The sequence below is a fragment of the Chrysemys picta genome, unplaced genomic scaffold, assembly GCF_011386835.1.
Source record: "Chrysemys picta bellii isolate R12L10 unplaced genomic scaffold, ASM1138683v2 scaf279, whole genome shotgun sequence".
NCBI classification, from domain to species: domain Eukaryota; kingdom Metazoa; phylum Chordata; order Testudines; family Emydidae; genus Chrysemys; species Chrysemys picta.
The window spans coordinates 46,546-68,627 of NW_027052986.1; the positions used below are offsets into that span (position 1 = coordinate 46,546).

At 52.4% G+C, this 22,082-nt stretch overlaps 1 protein-coding gene across 1 annotated transcript; it reads left to right on the forward strand.

The window, feature by feature from the left end:
* Positions 1-4,501: 4,501 nt before the first annotated feature.
* Positions 4,502-19,918, forward strand: LOC135978499 (maestro heat-like repeat-containing protein family member 7). The gene is made up of 9 exons (XM_065579416.1): positions 4,502-4,623; positions 6,040-6,154; positions 8,019-8,159; positions 10,369-10,545; positions 16,252-16,407; positions 17,288-17,389; positions 17,659-17,761; positions 18,203-18,262; positions 19,269-19,918. Exons 1-9 carry the CDS (start codon positions 4,502-4,504, stop codon positions 19,451-19,453), a joined length of 1,161 nt encoding a protein of 386 aa, XP_065435488.1. The 3' UTR covers positions 19,454-19,918.
* Positions 19,919-22,082: the final 2,164 nt, after the last annotated feature.

The window sequence follows — 22,082 nt, forward strand, 5'->3', positions numbered from 1 at the left end:
TTGCAGTGAGAACGAACTGTGAAGATTACCCTTCAACAGCCAAAGACCAGCTGGCATGAATTCTGGTTAGTGGATGCTGAAGAAGAGGGATTATCCTTGGTTGGTCTGCCATGATGGTAAGCTTGGATGCCTTAACGGTAGCAAAGTTTCATCAGGGTCTCTCCATAGCAGTAGGGTGGTGGTAGTTTTCTGTTTCTCCTTATGGACCTAGCTGAGAGTCCAGATTAACATCTCTGCCAATGAAGATAAAGGAACACAAAGATTCAACTGCAGGTAGCTTTACAGCTTTCAACAGAAGCAGAAACCTCAACTTTTGAAGATGAAGTGGTTAACATGACAAAATCAGAACTTGACACAACTGTGCAGGTAAAGCGAATGGCATATTACATTGCTAAACATGGCAGACCCTACTCGGATCGTCCCGATTTAACTGAATTCCACATACTGCATGGTGTAGATATTGGTATCGGTCTGTGTTCACAATTCAGTGCTACAGACATGCTAGACCCTATCTCATCTGCAATGCACCGAAAGCCTTGCAAATGACGAATGTGCGCTCAGATGCCGGAGAGTGACGGAAAGATAGCCATGTCTGTTGATGAATCAACTACTCTGAGCAATGAATCAACAGTTAGAATCTATTTAAAATGTGACACTTTGAAGGATGATTATCCTCACGTCATGTTTCTTGATCTGATTGCACTTCCACGTCAGACGGCTTCAGGCACTGTAGATTGTGAGCTGAAATGCCTCAATAAATCGAATTCTGATTACAATTACTCTTGTAGTATTTGCGAGTGGTGGTGCTAGTGTTATGCTTCGGAAGAACTCTGGCGTAGCGAGCTGTATTGTGAAGAAGTACCCAAATGTTCTAGCGAGGTAGTGTGTGAATCACAGGTTGGATTTGGCAGCTGCTGAAACGTTAAGTGAAGTAAGAGCTGTAAATCACTTGGAATTCTTTGACAAACTGTATACGCTTTACTGCCGGTCACCTGAAACCAAGAAAGAACAAGAAGAAGGTGTGAGTATCAGCAGAGGGAAAATTACTTTTTGTAGTGACCCATTATTCTTAGATAAAGTGAAAAGGAGGTAGGGCAGCTGTGCAACCGATTTGGAATAGTCAATGCCTAGCGTGACTTTCTTGACTATACTGGTCAGCTGAAACCTCTGTTCAGCTCCACGCGTGTGATTTCATGCAGCACGGCTGAGTGTGAGCGTGGATTTAGCCACATGACTATGATTGTGAATGGCAAATGTAGCAAGCGGCTTATTCCGCATATGTCATTGCTCATGTTTAGCAAGCTCCGTGGCCCTTCATGTTCCATGTGGCATCCTCTCAGCTGTGCCAGAACTTGGCTCAGACATCCTTGTTCTCCCTCTGATTCACAGACACATAAATTACAAGATGGAGAAAGACACTTTGTGGAAATACTTGTAGAAATTAGATAAATGCATTACAGCAGGCCTTTGCTACTTCAGCCCCTGTTATGCCTTGATGTATTTTGTGTTACTTGTGTAACCTACTAGCTAGTTTCAATTTAAAATAAACTTTTATTATTTCCGCCAGATAGAGTAATGTCTATAGTGCAGCAGCATGATTTATTTTGTATTTTCATTAGCCTATAGGCTAAAGTAAAAAGAAAACGTGCTACGCATTCATTGGGTTTTTCTCACTGTACTGTCTAGATTTAGATCTTTTACATAGTGTGCTGTGTACACATTAATGGCATTTCAGCATAATGATTTCAACAGTTAAAATGAATTGAATAGCTACTATAGGTGTGTGTGTGTGTGTGTGTGTGTGTGTGTGCGCGCGTGTATACCAGGGGTCGGCAACGTTTGGCACGCGGCTCGCCAGGGTAAGCACCCTGGCGGGCCGGGCCAGTTTATTTACATGCTGACGCGGCGCGGGCGAGGGATGTGCTGGCCGCGGTTTCTCGCCGCCCCCATTGGCCCGGGATGGCGAACCGCAGCGAGTGGGGGCCGCAATCGGCCGAACCTGCTGCGTCAGCAGGTAAATAAACTTGCCTGGCCTGCCAGGGTGCTTACCCTGGCGAGCCGCGTGCCAAATGTTGCCGACCCCTGTGTACACAATTAAAAAAAAGAAAATCCAATACCTTGTTATTTTGGACAGCCAGCCTGTCTCCAGCCATGCCTGGTTTAGCCAAGTATTACTGTACCAGAAATTCAGTAGACAAATAAAATGTGAATTTGTATAATTCATGTTTATGAAAATCAATATTTTAGTGGCATTCCAGTACCTTCCGATTTTGGACTACACCACTGTCTCTAGCCGAGTGGTTAGGGCACCCAACTGGGAGACCCGGGGTCTAAACTCTGCTCCAATGACTATTTAAGTGTTCCCAAGTAGAGATAGATACCGAATTCCCTTTGGGGGTGGGGCTTAGGCCACACCCCTCTCCTCAGCATTTCCTATTGGCTGGTTTAGGCAGCTCCCCACTCTTAGCTTCATAGATTTCAAGGCCAGAAGGGACCTCTGTGATCATCTAGTCAGATCCCCTGCATGACACAGGCCAGAGAACTGCCCCCAGATCATTCCTAGAGCAGGTCTTTGAAGAAAAACATCCCATCGTGATTCAAAAATGGTCAGTGATGGAGAATCTATCACCACCCTGGGTAAATTGTTCCAATGATTAATTACTCTCACTGTGACGTGTATGCCTTATTTCCAATCTGAATGTCTACCTTCAACTTCCAGCCACTGGATCATGTTAGACCTTTCTCTGCTAGACTGAAAAGCCAATTACTAAATATTTGTTCCCCAGGGAAATACCTATAGACAGTAATCAAGTCATCCCTCAACCTTCTCTTTGTTAAGCTGAATAGATCGAGCTTCTTGAGTCTCTCACTGTGTAGGGTGACCAGATTTTATAGGGACAGTCCTGATTTTAGGGTCTTTTTCTTATATAGGCTCCTATTACCCCCCAACCCCCGTCCTGATTTTTCACACTTGCTGTCTGGTCACCCTATCACTATAAGACAGGTTTCTAATCCTTTAATCATTCTCACGACTTTTCTCTGAACCCTCTGCAATTTATCAACATTCTTCTTGCATTGTGGGCACTGGAACAGGACCCAGGATCCCAGCAGTGGGTCACACCAGTGCCAGATACTCCCACTCGAGATTCTTCTGTTTATTTATCCCAGGATCACATGAGCTCTTTTGGCCACAGCGCCACACTGGGAGCTCCTGTTCAGCTGATTATCCACCAGGACTCCCAGGCCCTTTTCAGAGTCTCTGCTTCCCAGGAGAGAATCCCCCGTCCTGTTCCTAGATGTATTCATTTACAATGAGCCATAGTAAAACACATACTGTTTGATTGCCCCCCAGTTTACCAAGCGATTCAGATCGCTCTGTATCAGTGACTTGTCCTCTTCATTATTTACCACTCACCCAATTCTTGTGTCAGCTGCAAATTTTATCAGTGATGATTTTATGTTTTCTTCCAGGTCATTGATAAAAATGTTAAATCGCGTAGGGCCAAGACCCGATCCCTGCGGGGACCACACTGGAAACACACCAGTGCAATGCTGATTCCCAGTTTACAATTACATTTTGAGACCTGTCAGCCAGTTTATAACCAATTCATGTGTGCCACGTTACTTTTGTATCCTTCTAGGATTCCGATCAAACTGGAGTGCGGCGCCAACTCAAGCGCCTTACAGAAGTCTACATACATTATGCCAATGCTATTTCCTTTCTCTACCAAACTTGTAATCTCATCGAAAAACAGATCGCAATTATCTTGGCTGGAAATATTTTCCATACACCCATGTTGATTTGCATTAATTAAATTATCTTCTTTAATTCTTTATTAATTTAATCTTGTACCAGCCGCTCCATTATCTTGCCTGGGATCGATGTCAGGCTGACAGGCCTGAAATTACCCAGGCCATCCCGTTTACCCTCTTTAACAATTGGCCCAACTGACTCTCCCTCTGGAGCGTATATGGAGCCTGGGCACTTAACTCAGGGCTGTGAGTCCACTGGGCAGCAGGGCACATGAAGCTAGGCATGGCAACGCTGAGCCGAAGTCCCTTCTGTGGTTCTAGCCAAGGTCACACAGGCTAGGAATTGAATCCAGCATCCCAGGCCTTAGCCCCCAGCCCACCCCTCCTCTCTAGGTGCCTCGGGGGAGCGTGGGAAGGGCGAAGGCCCTGCAGTGACATCTGTCTCCTGTTCTTGGCTGCAGGCCACCAGAGCCCTGTACGAGATCTTCAAGGAGCAGAACTGCAGGCAGCAGGTGAAGGAGCTCTTCCCTCAGCTCTCCATCGCCCTGCTATTCCAGATCACATACATAGTGGAGCTGTCCATGCATAACCAGGAGGACACGCCCGCACCCCTCAGCCCTGTCAGGTACCACCAGCCCGACACCCCACCTCGGTTCTGAACCGTCGCCCGCAGGCACGCGGCAGGGCCTGGCCTGGGCTCGCTCAGTAACAAGAGGCTCGCTCTGCATGCAGGTGTGCAGTGGATGCCATGCAAGCTTTGCTCCAATGTGCTGGCTACAGGGACCAGACCACGTTCATCCACAAGCAGGGTGGCTGGGGCATGCTCGTGAACGCCGACATGCACCACAAAGGCGTCTTGGTGCTTGCCCGGTGAGTGTCTTGTCCCTGGGGCTGCTGCCCAGAACTGACCGCAGTAGCATCTCCCGTCCCTGGGCCCAGGACACGGCCACATCGCCTTCCCCGCTGGGTGAGACGCGGCTCCCAATCGCCTGCGTGGAAGAGGCCACAGCCTCTGTGCCGTTGGCCGAGGGGTCAGTCGGCTACTTCTCCACCCTGCGCTGCCTGGCGTAAACCGCTTCCTGCGTGGCTCTGGCAGGCGTGGCTGGGCAAAGACAGCCTCCGTCATGTCTGTCTGCAGCGTTGGTGTAGCCCTGTCAGGCCCAGCACATGAGAGAGACAAGGTGGGGGAGGGAATATCTTTGGCTGGCCCAGCATCTGTGTGTGAGAGAGAGACGCTAACACAGAAAGCTCTAACACTTGTCTTAGACCAATCTAAGATATTCCCTAACCCACCTTCTGTCTCTCATCACCCAATATCTGGGCACATGAGAAAGGCCACCGAGCCCACCGACGCCCTTCTTTGTCTGCAGTTCTCTTGCAGCCTATCACGGAGTCCCTGGGCAATGCTCTGGAACTGCTCCCCACAAAGCCAGTCAGGACTTTGGGGAGCCTCCTCTCCCTCGGAGCAGACTGTCTTCAGGGCAAGAAGCTCACACGGCTTCACCTTCCTGGGTCTCTCCTTGGAGCATTCAGCATATGCCCCTCCGTGCGCTTCCCACAGCGAGTCCCCCCAGGTGGGGTCCTGAGGAAGCCAGAGGATCCTGCATGCACCCCCACTTCGCAGTCAGACGTGACTCTTAGCCAGCCAGTAAAACAGAGGTTTATTAGATGACAGGAACACAGTCTAAAACAGAGCTTGTAGGTACAGCAAACGGGACCCCTCAGCCGGGTCCATTCTGGGACCCAGCGAGGCAGACAACTCCGTCCGCACTCACTTCCCGTCCCCAGCCAGCTCCCAACTGAAACCCCCCTCCAGCCCCTCCTTTCTGGCCTTTGTCTCTTTCCTGGGCCAGGAGGTCACCTGATCTTTATTCACCTTTAGCTATCCCCTTGCAAGGGGGGAAGGGCCCTGGCCATTTGTTGCTAGGAGACAGATTGTCAGCCATTTATGCACACTGGAGACTTAAGAAATGCATAGGGGAAACTGAGGCACCCACACAGTATTCAGAGGAGACATTAAGAACGGTCCCACTTGGTCACACAGCCCAGCGCTGCGCGCTCGGAGCTTGGCCTCGTGGAAGGGCTCCCTGTAGAGTGATTAAGGGTCTGGGTCTCTAGCAGTTAGGCTGCTGGGCATTTTAAGCCAGCAGGAACTTGTCCATGCCAGCTGCACGTGACTAGTCACCCGGGATCCCCTGTCCTGTGGCACTGGTCTGGTTAGATTTGTAAATGGAGAACCAGTCCTTGCCCACCTCAATGATGTGGTGTTTGTGTTTCCCATGCCAGGGCCATGGTTTCGGTCAGTTTCCAGGAGCGTTGCTGGATTTTCCAGGAGCTGATGGCCATCCTCAACTGCAGGGATGATAGGCGGTACATCCCGGCCATGGCGTTCTTCATTCAGGTGAGCCTCACCGGCGGGTGAGGGTCGTGAGAACAGCCCTAGCCCAGCGGTGACTGTGGCATGGGACTGACCTATGGCCAGGGGCGGCAGGTTTGTAGAAATGTTGGTGGTGACCAGCAGAGCCCGCCCCTCCAAACTGCCTCCCACCTGTCTAAGTCTCTGGGAGGGAGTTTGGGCGGGGGGAGGAGGTCTGGGGTACAGGCACTGGGCTGGGGTAGGGGATTGGGGTGCAGGAGGGGTGAGAGGTTGGGCCCTGGGAGGGAGTTTGGGTGGGGGAAGGGGCCTGCGGTGCAGGCTCTGGGATGGAGTTTGGGTGCTGGGTGCAGGCTCCAGGCTGGGGCAGAAGGTGGGGGTGCAGGAAGGGGTGAGGGGTGCAGGCTCTGGGAGGAGTTTGGGGGCAGGAGGGGGTGTGGAGGGAGGGGGTACAGGCTCTGGGAGGGAGTTTGGGGGCCGGAGTGGGGTGTGGGAAAGGGGTGGGGGTGCAGGCTCTGGGAGGAGTTGGGAGGGTGCGGCGCTTACCTGGGGCTCCTAGGCAGGGCGGGCCTGGGGGCCTCCGTGTGCTGCTACCCCCAGGCACTGCCCGCGCAGCTTCCTACTGGCTGCAGGGGCGCTTGGGGTGGGTGTGACGCAGTAGGGAGCGGGGTGGATTGACCTGGATATGTCGGTTAGTTTTACTGGACTGTCTGCATGGGGGATGGGAGAGCAGGGGATGACTTTAGGTGAGGGACAGTACCTGAGCCTGTTAACCTGAGCCAGGAAGGGGGGTGGGGCAAGTCGACACCTTTGCCCTGGAAACTGGACAAAGGGAGAGGGGGAGAGAAGGAGGAGGAGAGAGCCTGCAGGAGGGGTTTTGGTTTCAGTTTTGGGCTGGGTGGGAAGAGGCAGGGAACCCCAAGTCTGGGGTCTAAGATCCTTGCCCCCCAGAGGGACCTGGCTGAAGGGGTCCTGGTTGTACTTACAAGCCCTGCTTGGGACTGTGTTCCTGTCATCTAATAAACCTTCTGTTTTACTGGCTGGGGAGAGTCACGGTGAATCACAGGAAGTGGGGGGTGCGGGGCCCTGACTCCCCCACACTCCGTGACAGTGGGACACAGACCCACCCCACTCAGGGGCCGCAGGGAGGGGCCGGCAGCCATGTGGAGCAAGCAGGCAGGAAGCCGCTCAGCTCCGCTGCACTGCGGGTGGTGAGTGGGGGCCCCGGGCTCTTTTAAATGGCCCGGGAGACGTGGGGGCAGAAGGCGGGGCCGAGGCCCATGGTGCCCAGGCACCGGGGGCCCATAGAACTCGCCGCCCATGCCTATGGCCAGGAGAGGAGTAGGTGGCTCTGGGGTTGGGTGGGTGACCAGGGGCAGGGAAAGCTCCTAAAGCCCTAGGGGTGGAGTCACTGACTCTGGACATTGTTACCGGCCCCAGCTGGTGTTGCGGGGCTGGAGCAAAGCCCAGGGTCGGGTGTCTCTTGTTCCCCAAGGCTCAGCTCCATAGAATGGTCCCTTGTGTGACCTCGGCCCTGAAGCCCCCTCTGACGTCCGTATGCCATGCGCAGGCCGGGCCCATCCACGGCCAATTCACCTGCCCCCCGTAGACCGGGCGGCCCTTTGGAACACAAGGCTGCAGCCCCCTCCCTCCCTGCTCCGCATGCAGCTGAGCCTTAGTGAGGGAGCAGGGTAGGCCTTGATCTCGGCTGGAGCCTCGAGGGCCCGTTGCGCTAGCAGCGTTTCAGTGGGGCACACACGGTGACCAATCGCGGTGCCCGGCGTACAGCGCAGGCTGTGCCCGTGGCAGCTGGAGCTAAGGGCCCCTTGGCAGAGATGAGTCGTGAGGGTCCAGCCCCGTTCTCTAGCTTGTTTCACTGTTGGTGTGTTAGCTCCTCCAGTGCCCTGACCTTGGCAATAAGCAGGAAGACGCCATCCTGGACCAGTTGAGTGGGCAGCTGAGAGACCCCAACACTGTGGTGCGCTGGCTGGCGCTCAAAGGCCTCCTGAACCTGTCCCTGTGCCCAGAGAAGGTGAGAGGGGAGGAGGGCTGGGGGATAAACCCAGAACTGCAGGGAGCTGTTGCAGGGCTGGGGTCATTGAAACCTTCCATGGGGACATGGCCCTGGCCTCGAGTCAGGAGCCCTGGCTTCTATTCCTGGCTCTGTCACTGACCTGCTTGGTGACCTTGGGCAAGTCTCCAAGCCTGGCTCCTGCGGGGTTTGTCTCTGGGTGTGTGCAGTACCTGGCACTGCCGGGCCTGATTGTGTCTGGGGTCTCTGTGATCCAAAGAACCCTAGCACTAGATTAGCAGCAGAGCTGTGGACTCTAGACCCCAGGGAATGCTGGCGACACCAGTGATCAGGGACGCCCAGACAGAGCCATTTCGCTTCAATTAGGAACCATTTTTTCCTACAAATCCCCTTTTAAAGCCTCATAGGTTTTAACTGTTGACGTCACGGCTCTGTCCCGCAGCACTTGCTCCTCTGAAGAGCTCTACAGGGGCCTTTTGCTGCTAAGATCTCATAACAAGTTTGATACACACAGTATAGTGAAGGCAGAGAAAACCCTTGGGGCTTAAATACACAGATCTGGCAGCCTGGTAAAGAGGAGACAATCTGAAGGCAACTCTCACTAATGATAATTTACTTACCTTGAGAATAGCGGGTCAGTCCGGTTTATTAAACCCGGACTACGATTCTATCAGACATGGAGAGGGCGTGACTGTAATTCTTTGTCATACACCATTCCCACCGTTCCATGAGCCTCAGCCTGGTTTTCACTTGCTTGTGGTTCATTTTTTCTTCCGGAACCGGTTAGCCTGTATTTCACACATTTTTTCCCTGATGCCGGTTGAGATTTTCATAGATTCATAGATTCTAGGCCTGGAAGGGACCTCGAGAGGTCATCGAGTCCAGTCCCCTGCCCTCATGGCAGGACCAAATATTGCCTAGACCATCCCTGATAGACAGTTATCTAACCTACTCTTAAATACCTCCAGAGATGGAGATTCCACAACCTCCCTAGGCAATTTATTCCAGTGTTTAACCACCCTGACAGTTAGGAATTTTTTCCTAATGTCCAACCTAAACCTCCCTTGCTGCAGTTTAAGCCCATTGCTTCTTGGTCTATCCTTAGAGACTAAGGTGAACAAGTTTTCTCCCTCCTCCTTATGACACCCTTTTAGATACCTGAAAACTGCTATCATGTCCCCTCTCAGTCTTCTCTTTTTCAAACTAAACAAACACAATTCTTTCAGCCTTCCTTCATAGGTCATGTTCTCAAGCTCTTCTCTGGACCCTCTCCAAAAATGTTTTGTGGGGCTGTCTTTGAAAGGTTCAAAAACCAAATACAGAAATGATTGAATCTGGCTTTTAGTAACAGACCAACCCTAGAACTCGTGTGCAAAATTGGCTCCCTCCTCTAGGCTGGGCTGTAAGGACAGGGACTCGGGAGAACCCAGGTTCAGTTCCTGGCTCTTCCAGACTCTCTGGGTGACCATGGGCGAGTCACGTAGCCTCTCTGTGCCTGAGCTCCATGTCTGTACAATGGGGATAGAAATCCTTCCTTTGTGTGCCTAGCCTGTAAGCTCTAGGGCAGGGGACGTCTCTTACTGTGCCTGGAAATCCCCCAGCACAAGCCCTGATTGCAGATAGGCCCTCGAGGTGCTATTTGAACCCCTATAACAATAATAGACTTGATTTATTTGGGGTCAATGTGTTGTGCAGAGAACTTTCCACAGATGATACCCGCTAATAAATACCATCCCCTGAGATCTGGGGTACAAGGAAGCAGCTGCTTATATTGCAGGTAGCCGGGCCTGCTGCCCGTGATCCTAGCTGGCTGTGCAAAGGCTTTGAGGTTCTAACATGTCACCTGGAGGCAGGGGCACTGGAAGACTTTTTATAGTGGAGGTGCTGCACCCCACCTTACCCCTGCCCACACCCCCTGCCACCCCTAGAGCTGGGCTCAGGAGCAGGGCCATGGCTCCAGGAGCCGGGGGCGGGGGAGGTGGATGGAGCAAGGGGACCGAGGCTGGGGCCACAGATGGGGGTTGGCGCAGGGCTGGCAGCTGGGACCCTGTGAGCGGGGCCAGGAGCAGAGCCCCGTGTAAAACCTGGGAGTGCTGCAGCACCCCCTTAGTTCCCATGCTTCTGTCTGCAGGGGAGGTGGACGTTGTTTTGGAAATGGCTTGTGGGTCACTGGAGGGTGTTTTGTAAAGCAGCTCCTCATTTCACGCAGGTGGGGAAACTCCAGCGTCTGCTGCCAGAGGTCCTGGAGCAACTACAGGAGGTAGACAGGGACATCATCGCCGAGGCCATCACCGTGCTGAAAAACATCCTTGCCGGCATGGACAGGCAGAGCGCCAGCCGCGCGGCTGTGCAAGTGGCTGAGAAACTCCTGCCTTTCATTGATGATGTAAGGCCTGGTGGCCCATAGGAGACCGTTCAAACTGCGGACCTGTGAATGGGGGCTGGCGGGTGGGCTAGCAGGGCCTGTGTATGGTCCTAGCCAGAAAAAGGATTGTTGTAAATGATGTGAGCCCATTCCCGCCTTCCTCTGCTACCTCACTCTCCTTCAGAGCGTATGGCAGAAAGGATGGGAACCCTTGTGTCCTGCAGGCCTGCTGACAAGGATCAGGGCAGCCTGGGGACAAGGCTCCCCTTGTGGAAGGACATGCATTCCTGAGTCTGCATGCAGTGAGGGGGCCTCTGCAGCACAGGGTGCTGCAATGCTCTTGCTGGCTTCCAGGGTGACAAGTGATGGTACCCTGGTGAAAATCCTGCCCCTCCTCTCCCTGGCCAAGAATCCCACAGCTGGCCTGGGAGCTCCATAAGGAAACGGCTCCGTTTGTAGGTTCTGCAGCTACCACCCTTTCCTCTCCCCTTCGTTCTCATGGCAGCGCAGCGTCAAAGGAGGGCCTAGTTCTCCCCAGGCCTTTCATAACCACAAACTAGCCCCCGCCGACACGTTCACCAGACTGATGTCCAGTCCCCCACTGGATGGTGAGATCCAGCAAGTGGGCAGGAGAAAGGGGCCCATCCATTACTGCCTTCTAGGGGTAACCCCCAGTGGGGGCTCCTGGAGCGTCCACCCACCTCCCCAGCTTTCACAACACTAAATACTACCCTCAGCCCTGCCGAACTTTGCTGGGACCCTGCCGCTCTTTATTTAGTAGTGGCACAGGCCCGGCTCAAGCTGTTCCCAGGGTCTCCTGGACCCCAGCTGCAGGATCTCGCCCTGGTGCGAGCCCTTTAAACCAAACCCCTCTCGGGCCCGGGGGGAACAGAACAGGTTCTTTATGGGGGGGGTGTTAAATCCAAATAGCGTTAATGAACACAACGCCCATCACCAGGGAAAGGCAAATAGGCCTCAACAACTGGAGGGAAGACCAGCGAGGTGCCAATTCAACATCTGCCTATGCCCACTGCAGTGCAGCTCTGATGCCCCCAGACCGCTCCCATAAGTTTTGTGCAGAGCCTGCCCGGCTGCTCTGAGCTGACACCGGGGGCAGGAGCAGCTGGCTAGTAAGATTAACATGGGATGGAGTCTAGCAAACAAGCCAGGCTACCTGTGTAATGGCATGTTACCCTGTATGATACTGTTCGACTACTAGGTGATGCTCTGTAAAATACCTTATTTCAATGAACCTCAGCTGTATCCAGCAGAGCATTAACGGTTCTTATGATGAACCCATCTGCAGTGCTCAACTTTTGCCAGGGCTTAGCCCTGGCACCTCTGGGCTTGCTGCATCAGTTATGATTGTAAAAAAATTGCTTGAGCCCCAGCACCTCTTTCATTACAAATTAAGCACTGTCCATCTGGTGTGTGTAAACAAGCTCTGTAGGCAGTACATATCTGGTGCAGAACATGATATGGTGTCAGGAGTAAACTAAGAACAGAAACCAAAGGAAAACAGCAACACAGGTTGCAGACGGAAGGAACAGCAACGAAGTTTGCAGGACCTCATCAACATGCCCCACTCTGATTCCCCAGAGAACGTCACCTTTCATAACCCTTCACAATGGACAGACTGGAAACAATGTTTGGCACGATTTTGCATTGCAAACAAGCTGCACAAAGGAACTGGGGATATACAGGTATTGACTTTAATTTAGGCTATGGAGAAGCACGCAGAGCATATCTTTACCTCCTTTGACTTTACTGAAGACCATCACAAAGACAACTATGCAAGGGTTGTGGTTAAGATTGATGCACACTTTATAACCGAGGGAAATGTGGTTTATTAAAGAGCATGTTTTCAGCAAAGAATTCAAGAACCAGGGGAAAATGTTGAAAGTTTTAGAAGACCTCTGCATCCCCTGGCTGAAAACTGTGATTTGGGGAATGTAAAACATGAAAATTTCAGAAACAGGCTGGTTATTGGGTTAAAAGATAAAAACCTTTCATAGAGACAAGCCAGGTGAGGTCTAAATGATATTCCCTCACCTACCTCTAATATCCTGGGACTGTCACAGCTATAACAACACTGCTAAAAACCTTTCACAGTAGCTACCGCCGAAGAGAGATTTAACTCTACCCACAGCTATACAGCTAGCAAGAGTCAGAATTAGTCAAACAACAGGCAAAAGCAAATTGAAAAACCTGCAATTAGCTTAAAAGCTACAAACAGACACTTAAGTGTTAAAAGTCTTTCTCATAAAATCCCTGAGGTAAGGAGAGAGAATTCGCAGGCTAAGAGGGACAAATGCCAGTCTACATGCACAAGGTGTGGAAAAGTCATATCCCAAGGGATGATACATGTCCAGCCAGAGGCGCATGCTGTAATAAATGCCTGAAATATGGACATTTTGCAGCTGTTCGTTGCACTGAAGCAGTCAGGGAGTTGACTCATATTGCAGACAATCAAGACCCATTGATTCTGGGATCTATCACTTGTGATGACATGGCGCCCGCCTGGAGAGTGACATTGAATATTCAAAGCAAGACTATTGACTTTAAAGTTGACTCGAGAGCTGATGTCACACAGCTCTGACCCTCCCTCAAGGGATTTTGAACTGCATGGGCACCGAACCAATTTACAAAGACAAAAGCTTTGCGTTCCGTGTGTATGAGATCAAAGACCAACAACCTTCTCAGCTGCAGTGTAGCAGCCATGATGGGCCTAGTGAGAAAGATGGAAGAACTTGAGGATCTGATGCTATTGGGCTTTTGAAAGGTGATCTAGTCCAAATCAACTTAAGAGGCAATGCTGAACCAGTGAACAACCACCTCTACAAGAGAGAGAACTGGGAAAGACTAGCTGCAGATTTTTGTGAATTCAGAGGACATCATTGCCAGGTCATTGTGGACTACTTTTCCAGCTATATAGAAATAATGTACTTGAAAGACATAACATGTTGCAGTGTTATTGAAAAACTGAAGTGTACGTTTGCTCATTTCTGTATCCAGAACAACTAGTGATGGACAATGTCCCACAATTCACTGCAGCAGAATTTAAGTCAGTCTGAATGAAATATGATTTTGCTCATATCACTGGCAGCCCAAATTACTCACAAGCGAATGGAGAGGCTGAGAGAGCTGCGCAGACAGCCAAAAACATCTGACAGCAGGAAGATCCATTCCTTGCTCCTCTGAATTACAGATCAACACCAACAGCAGCTCCTGCATCTAGTCTAGCACAACTCCTCATGGAAAGACAACTCAGAACTACTGTTCCAAGAACCTACTACGAAGTGGCCAGACAGGAAGAGCGCAGCCAAATCAGATAAACAGGCTAAAAGAATCATAGAATCATAGAATATCAGGATTGGAAGGGACCTCAGGAGGTCATCTAGTCCAACCCTCTGCTCAAAGCAGGACCAATTCCCAACTAAATCATCCCAGCCAGGGCTTTGTCAACCCGGGCCTTAAAAACCTCCAAGGAAGGAGATTCCACCACATCCCTAGGTAAAGCATTCCAGTGCTTCACCACCCTCCTAGTGAAATAGTGTTTCCTAATATCCAACCTAGACCTCCTCCACTGCAATTTGAGACCATTGCTCCTTGTTCTGTCAACTGCCACCACTGAGAACAGCCGAGCTCCATCCTCTTTGGAACCCCCCTTCAGGTAGTTGAAAGCAGCTATCAAATCCCCCCCCCTCATTCTTCTCTTCTGGAGAATAAACAATCCCAGTTCCCTCAGCCTCTCCTCATAAGTCATGTGCTCCAGACCCCTAATAATTTTTGTTGCCCTCCGCTGGACTCTTTCCAATATTTCCACATCCTTCTTGTAGTGTGGGGCCCAAAACTGGACACAGTACTCCAGATGAGGCCTCACCAATGTCGCATAAAGGGGAATGATCACATCCCTCGATCTGCTGGCAATGCCCCTACTTATACAACCCAAAATGCCATTAGCCTTCTTGGCAACAAGAGCACACTGTTGACTCATATCCAGCTTCTCGTCCACTGTGACCCCTAGGTCCTTTTCTGCAGAACTGCTACCTAGCCATTCGGTCCCTAGTCTGTAGCAGTGCATAGGATTCTTCCATCCTAAGTGCAGGACTCTGCACTTGTCCTTGTTGAACCTCATCAGGTTTCTTTTGGCCCAATCCTCCAATCTGTCTAGGTCCCTCTGTATCTGATCCCTACCCTCCAGCGTATCTACCACGCCTCCCAGTTTAGTGTCATCTGCAAACTTGCTGAGAGTGCAGTCCACACCATCCTCCAGATCATTAATAAAGATATTAAACAAAACTGGCCCCAGGACCGACCCTTAGGGCACTCCGCTTGAAACCGGCTGCCAACTAGACATGGAGCCATTGATCACTATCCCTTGAGCCTGACGATCTAGCCAGCTTTCTATCCACCTTACAGTCCATTCATCCAGCCCATACTTCTTTAACTTGGCGGCAAGAATACTGTGGGAGACCATATCAAAAGCTTTGCTAAAGTCAAGGAATAACACATCCACTGCTTTCCCCTCATCCACAGAGCCAGTTATCTCCTCATAGAAGGCAATTAGGTTAGTCAGGCACGACTTCCCCTTGGTGAATCCATGCTGACTGTTCCTGATCACTTTCCTCTCCTCTAAGTGTTTCATAATTGATTCCTTGAGGACCTGCTCCATGATTTTTCCAGGGACTGAGGTGAGGTGAACTTATGAACACGTTTACAACAGATGTCATGCAGAGAACTGCCTTGTCTAGAACCTGGTGCCCGGAGGTGACATGTAACTGCTGATTGGGGTCACCGTTTAAAGGTTCAGCCACTCCCAGAACAGCTCAAGTCACCCCGTCCCCAGGCTGCCCCCTCAGCCTCACCTCCCAGAAAGCAGTGGCCCCTCCCTACAGCATCCAGCTATTGCTCCTGGTTCTCCCTGCTTGGCACAGCTCGCCCAGCCTCCCTGGTCACTGGACTGGTTCAGCTCTGCCAGCAGCCATGCAGGGCGGGGGCCCAGCAGCACCATGTGACCAAGCGGGGCTGGCTCTGATTTAACAAGAAACCCATGCACAGGAGTGGGGCAACCCTCAGCCCACTCCGAGCCCCTGGAGGCTGGGTGGCTTCCAGTCATGGCTTCCAAGGCCCCCTATCTGGGAACTCCTGCACATTTACCACTCCTTGGCCCTGGGTTAAATCCACCCCAGGTCCCTGTGCGTGGCTTGAACAAACACCAGTGTAGGAATTTGCCCCCCACGCTTGGCCCCCTTGGCCTGGCTAGAGGGCCGCTGTGGGTCAACAGCAGTGTGAGCTGGGCCCGCAAAGCGGGAGGACAAACGACACCCCCTCCTTCGCTCTTTGAATCTTTCCTCATCACTCCCTCTCTGCCGCCCCTGTCCTGGCGCTGCTCTGCCCTGAGCATTCCCCCTTGGCTGACACAGGTGTGTGCTGATGTCAGTGTGCCCAGAGCTGGCTGTGAGAGTCCAGGGGCAGTCTCACCCCACCTTACTGCTCTCCCTGGCCAAGAAGTTACCAGGCCAGCCCCTCAACTGGTGAAAATCTGCATCTCTATTGCCGTCAATGGCGCTATGCCCATGAGACTCTGGCCCCAGCTGTGGCTGTATGGCTGGGGGTGAGTTACCAATACCCCCTGCAGGGCAGACATCTCTGGCACAGTGAGCGCTCGCCCCGCTGGGTGAGAATGACTGTCACAGCGTCTCCTCCCCACGTCGTCTCTTGCAGGTGTCCAGCAGGCTCCGGGTGCTCTCCATCACCCTCTTTAAACACCTGCTGGAGCTTGTAAGGGGGCTCGACAGGTGGCGGATGAAGGCGCATGTGCTCCAGAGCCTGGTCCCGCTGCTCCTCCTCGTGCATGATGAGCGTCCCAACGTGTCCCAGGTGAGGCCACGAGCTGGAGCCTGCAGCGGATACCGTTACAGAGTGACCAGTAATTTGTTTTGAGGGGGCAGCATGTGACACCCCCTCTTTAAAGGGTCTCGCTGACAGAGGGCAGGTGCTCAGTGCTGTGACAGTCAGGCGTTCAAAATCACTTGAACGTTGAGTGCAGTAGCGCCATGACCATGGCGCCCCACCCAACTGCTGAGTCTTCCCTGCATCCTCTGAGCCCAACACTCCCCCCCTGCAGCCAGGCTGAGAGATTGGGTGGGGGAGGGGTCGCCTCACCACTCCTACAGCCACTGGCCTCCGCACATTCCCTGGCTGTGCTGGTGGGAAGAGCACAACCCTGGCCATGGCCCCTACCAGGAGCAGGGCTACCCAGTCTCCAGATGGTGCGCAGGACCCAGTGTGCCCTTGGCCAAGCGGCCCGTACAGCCCGTACGAGACATGAGATGCCCAAGCCGCCCCCCCTCCCCCCGCCCCAGGTGTCTCTGCACATGCTAGTGCTCATGGCCACCATCACTTGGGAGCCAAATGCCACCAGCACTAATGAATTCACCCTCCTACCCACCATGAGGTGGGGAACTGAGGCACAGCATGAGGCCTAGCGCCTCAAAAGTATTGATCACCCATAGGCATTAGGCACCTAAATCCCTTTGCAGCCCTGGGCCTAAGCAACTTGCCTGAGTTCCTGCAGGGAGAGCTGGGAATTGAGTCAGGTCTCCAGCTATTGCCTTAGCCACACCACCGCCCTTCCGCAAGCAACCTGGGGCCGGGAAGCGTTCAGCATGCACGGTCTCCCCCCCTCCGGGTAACGAGGCTAGTGGCTTCCAGCTCCCGTAACCGTGGCCGGCTCGCCCTGGCCCCACTTGTTTTGCAGGTGTGTTGGGACACCCTCAGCAGTGCGGCAGAATTCCTGAAGTGGCACCAGCTTGGTGGCTTCATCCAGCGCAAGGATACCTGGCAAAGCTGTGACTGCCTGGTGAGGGAGCCCTCAGGTCATTCACTGCGCAGCCCTCGTGGTAGGAGCGGGGGAATCGGTGGATAGGGCACCCCCCATTGCCCAGCTCTGTGCCCACACTGAGCCCCAGCCCTGGGACCACTCCTGGCCCTGGGTGTAGTCCCTCTGCGTGATCCCCCCCGGCACAGGAAAGAGGGGTGAAAAGAGGACATGCGCTCCACACACCTGGAACCCGGCCTGCGGGACGGAAAGGCCTTTAATAACCTTGTGCTCCCTTGTTCTGGTCCTAGCTGACGCGCTACAAGGGGAGAGCCAACAACTTTCTGTGCCAGACCATGGCCTTTCTGGAGAACCCACAGACTCCACTTAGACAAGCGGCCATCAGGTTCATAGGTAACCACAGAGCAGGGGTCCCTTTAACAGGGGGGCTGGATCTGGTCCCAGGCTCTCCTCAGTCCCTGTCAGCGATAAGTAACCCTTGGGCTCCTGATTGTCCAATGCAGGATCAAGGGTGTCAGAAGTCCGCAGGAGCAAGCTCACCCCAAACTGCCCTGATCGGCTGATGGGCCCCCTCTAACCCCATTGCTCCCCATGCAGTCCCCATTCCCCCCCGCGTACCCCACCATGGGCTCTTGGTAGTGAACCCTCAAGGTGCTGTGCTCTCCTTTGGCAACCAGCCCTGTAACCATCCCTGGGGACTCACCCTTTGCCCTGGGGACTCGGGAGCACCATCCTGGCCAGTGAGGGGCGGGGGAAGCGAGGGGTTGCTTGGAGGGTGACATTTGACACCCTCGCTGGGGATGCGGGGATGTGACGAGCTGTTTGTATGTGTAGGGCTCGCTGCCCGGCAGCTGGACCAGAGGAGCCAGGACAAGCTGGATGCCATCTGCAACGGTGGGTGGTACCTGCTTTGAGCACTGAGCGCTAGGGGGATGAACGGCCCAGAGCCGTGGGCTGGGTTCAATCTCCGACGCCAGCAACATGATCTCGGGCGAGAGCCACAAAGGGATGCAAAATGTAGATCCCCAAACCCCTGATCAGCTGCCCCCTCACCCTGTCGTGTCTGCTGGTTGGCATGTGCCAGGCACTTAGCCCTGACCTCAGAGCTGCGGCCTGGCAGATCCCCAAACTGGGCCTGAGCTGGCTGGCCTTCAGAGATGATTGCCCCCCCCCCAAACACAGCCGAGGTGGGGTGCTGCCTCCCCCCTTGCACTCACTAGCCCAGTGTTTGGAGCAGTCACCTCCACGTGGGGTGCCTGGGGTGAAGCCACTGCTCCAAATGAGGCAGAGGTGACGTCCGGTCACCTACCTCCTTGCTGCGTGCCCGGACCCCTGGGCAGCGCAGGGCAGAGCAGCATCTCCACATTTGTTGGCGAATGGCGGGGGGCGGGAGTGATATAGCTCAGGCTTCTCACTCCCAGAGCAGGTTCACAGCTGGGCCTCCCAACCAGAGCTAGAGAATGGCTGAGCTCCCTCCTCGGCATTTCCTGGATGGCAGCAGGGCACCTAAAGTTAGGCATAGCCTAACAATGTCCAAGCCCCCTTTATGACTCTCCCCCTCTCTGGACCTAAGTGCCCATCTGTGCATTGGGGGGAAGGCGGAGGGTAAATACAGGCAGGGATGAGGTGCTCAGATACTGCAGGGATGGGGCAGTCCTAGAAATAGTGAGTAAATGGGGTTCATTGGGACTTCTTGCCTGTGTCTGGAGGCTCCCTCATTTGTGGAGGGCAGCAGGGATGTTTAGTGAAGGTTGCTGGTTGTTCCTGCTAGTCCCCTGCCTCCCGCCTCCCAGCCTGCTGCCTCCTTGTCACAGGCCGAGAGGTACAGCGCTGGCTTGGTTTGCTGGGGCTCTCCAGAGCGCTGTGGCTCTGACCTCCATTTCCTTCCTTTCAATCTTAGACCTCAAAGGCTTGCAGCAGGACAGCAACTCCTCGGTCCAAAGCCTGGCTTCTCAGACCATCTTCATCCTGGAGGCGTTCAAGAACCACCCGCCAGCCCACAGCAGCCTATGGACATGCTTTCATAGGATAAGAACAATGTGCACTAAGGAGAGCCCGGTCATTGAAGCTGCCCAGCTGCCCTAGCTCTGGGAAAAGCCAGCCTCCCTTCCCTGGGAGCTTCGTGCCAGACCATGGCTTCTTCCCCATTGGCCGCCTGCTCTGCGCAGCCATGTGAGTAGTTAACTGCTCGATAGCTTTCATCACCATGTACTTTTTGATAGGTTTCCATGCACTGTGTAGCATTTACGTCCCGCCCTCCATCCCCATTTCCAGTCGTGTATGTTTTTGGTGCCGTCAGCCATTTTGAAAATTTATTTTGTATTATTTTTCTGTGTTTGGCCGGGGGAAGGTTGTGTGCCTGTGTTTTGACATATTTAGAGAAAAAGTATGAATGAGTAGAAAGAGAGACTGTAAGGGGTTCACGGCTCCCTCCCCGTCCGTCCGGGCGGGAGACCACGCCCTTTGCTATGATACTTCCGGGTACCTTGGTTCAGGGGAAAAGTAGCTCAGTGTTAATGGTTCTAGCCTGCAGTCAGGCCAAGTAATGGTAGAGAGTCTGTTTGCCCAGGGCCCTCAATCAGGGCGGGGCGGCAATCGAGAACGGGCTGTGGCCTACAGGCAGGCAGGCAGAGCAACAGAAGGTCCATTTGCCTGGCCACTGATCAGGGTGGGGCAGCAAGCAAGTAGGGGGGCTCTGGCCTACAGTCCGGCAGAGCTGTCGCAGTCTAGGGGAGATTAGCTCTCTGGTGGGAGAGTCAGCACAACCGTCTGGCATCCGGATTCAGGTGGGAGCCAGACCAATGCAGGCCTCCTGACAACCACGTGGGGAGGCTACCACTCCTGACGTTGGGTTGCCGGGGGTAGGGGAACCCAGGCCCTCCCACTCACCTACGTCCCATCCCAGGGCCCTAATAGAAGCGGAGTGGCCTGCCACTGGGTCAGCGGGGAAAATCCAACTGCAACACACTGGCCGGCTTGTAGTCAATGACACAGCTGAATCTGATTTGGCTTCCCTGGGCTCCTTCCTACACGACCATTCTCTGTGTACATGGGTTCCAGGGTTGTTGTTTGCTTTGGACCACGAAAAAGTTCAAGGAGCTGAGATTACAGAAAAGTCCCATAAAATGTAAAAGGGCTTAAAGCCAATGGGGTTCTCTCTCTCCCTCTTTCTCTCTCCACATACACTACATCTATCTATCTACCCCCATACACCCCCACATCTATCTATCTCCATACACCACATCTATCTATCCCCATACACCCCCTCTATCTATTTATCTATCCCCATACACATATCTAGCTACATCATCCCCCTCTATCTATCTATCTATTCCCATACACCCCATCTATCTATCTACACACTCCCCCTCTATCTATCTATGTATCTATCCGCATACACCCCATCTATCTATCAATCTACATACTCCCCCTCTAGATAGATAGATAGATAGATAGATAGATAGATAGAGGGGGAGTATGTAGATTGATAGATAGATGGGGTGTATGCGGATAGATACATAGATAGATAGAGGGGGAGTGTGAAGATAGATAGATGGGGTGTATGCGGATAGATACATAGATAGATAGATAGATAGATAGAGGGGGAGTGTGAAGATAGATAGATGGGGTGTATGGGGATAGATAGATAGATAGATAGATAGATAGATAGATAGATAGATAGATAGAGGGGGAGTATGTAGATAGATAGATAGATAGATAGATAGATAGATGGGGTGTATGCGGATAGATAGATAAATAGAGGGGGAGTGTGAAGATAGATAGATGGGGTGTATGGGGATAGATAGATAGATAGATAGATAGATAGATAGATAGATAGATAGAGGGGGAGTATGTAGATAGATAGATAGATAGATGGGGTGTATGCGGATAGATACATAGATAGATAGAGGGGGAGTGTGTAGATAGATAGATGGGGTGTATGGGGATAGATAGATAGAGGGGGAGTATGTAGATAGATAGATAAATGTGGTATATGGGGATAGATAGATAGATGGGGTGTATGGGGATAGATAGAGGGGGGAAGGAAGAAGTAGGACCGCTGAAGACTATAGCCGGAGAGGAGATTAAAGATAATCTAGGCATGGCGCAATATCTCAATGAATATTTTGCATCGGTGTTTAATGAGGCCAATGAAGGTATTAGGGATACTAGCACCGTGACAGAGGGGCAAACAGAATGGGGGATTACCGTATCCGAGGTAGAAACAAAACTCGAATGCCTTAATGGTGCTAAGTCGGGAGGACCGGACGATCTTCATCCGAGAATATTGAAGGAATTGGCGCGGGAAATAGCAGGCCCATTAGCGATAATATTTAATGAATCTGTAAACTCGGGGGTGGTTCCGTTAGACTGGAGAATAGCTAATGTGGTTCCTATTTTCAAGAAAGGGAAAAAAAGTGATCCGGGTAACTACAGGCCTGTTAGTTTAACATCTGTAGTGTGCAAGGTGCTGGAGAAAATTCTGAAAGGGAAAGTAGTTGAGGACCTTGAGGTTAATGGCAAGTGCAATAAATTACAACATGGTTTTACGAAGGGCAGATCGTGCCAAACGAATCTGATCTCCTTCTTCGAGAAAGTAACGGACTTATTAGATAAGGGAAATGCGGTGGACCTAATATACCTGGATTTCAGTAAAGCGTTTGATACTGTACCCCATGAGGAATTATTGATTAAACTGGAAAAGATGGGGATC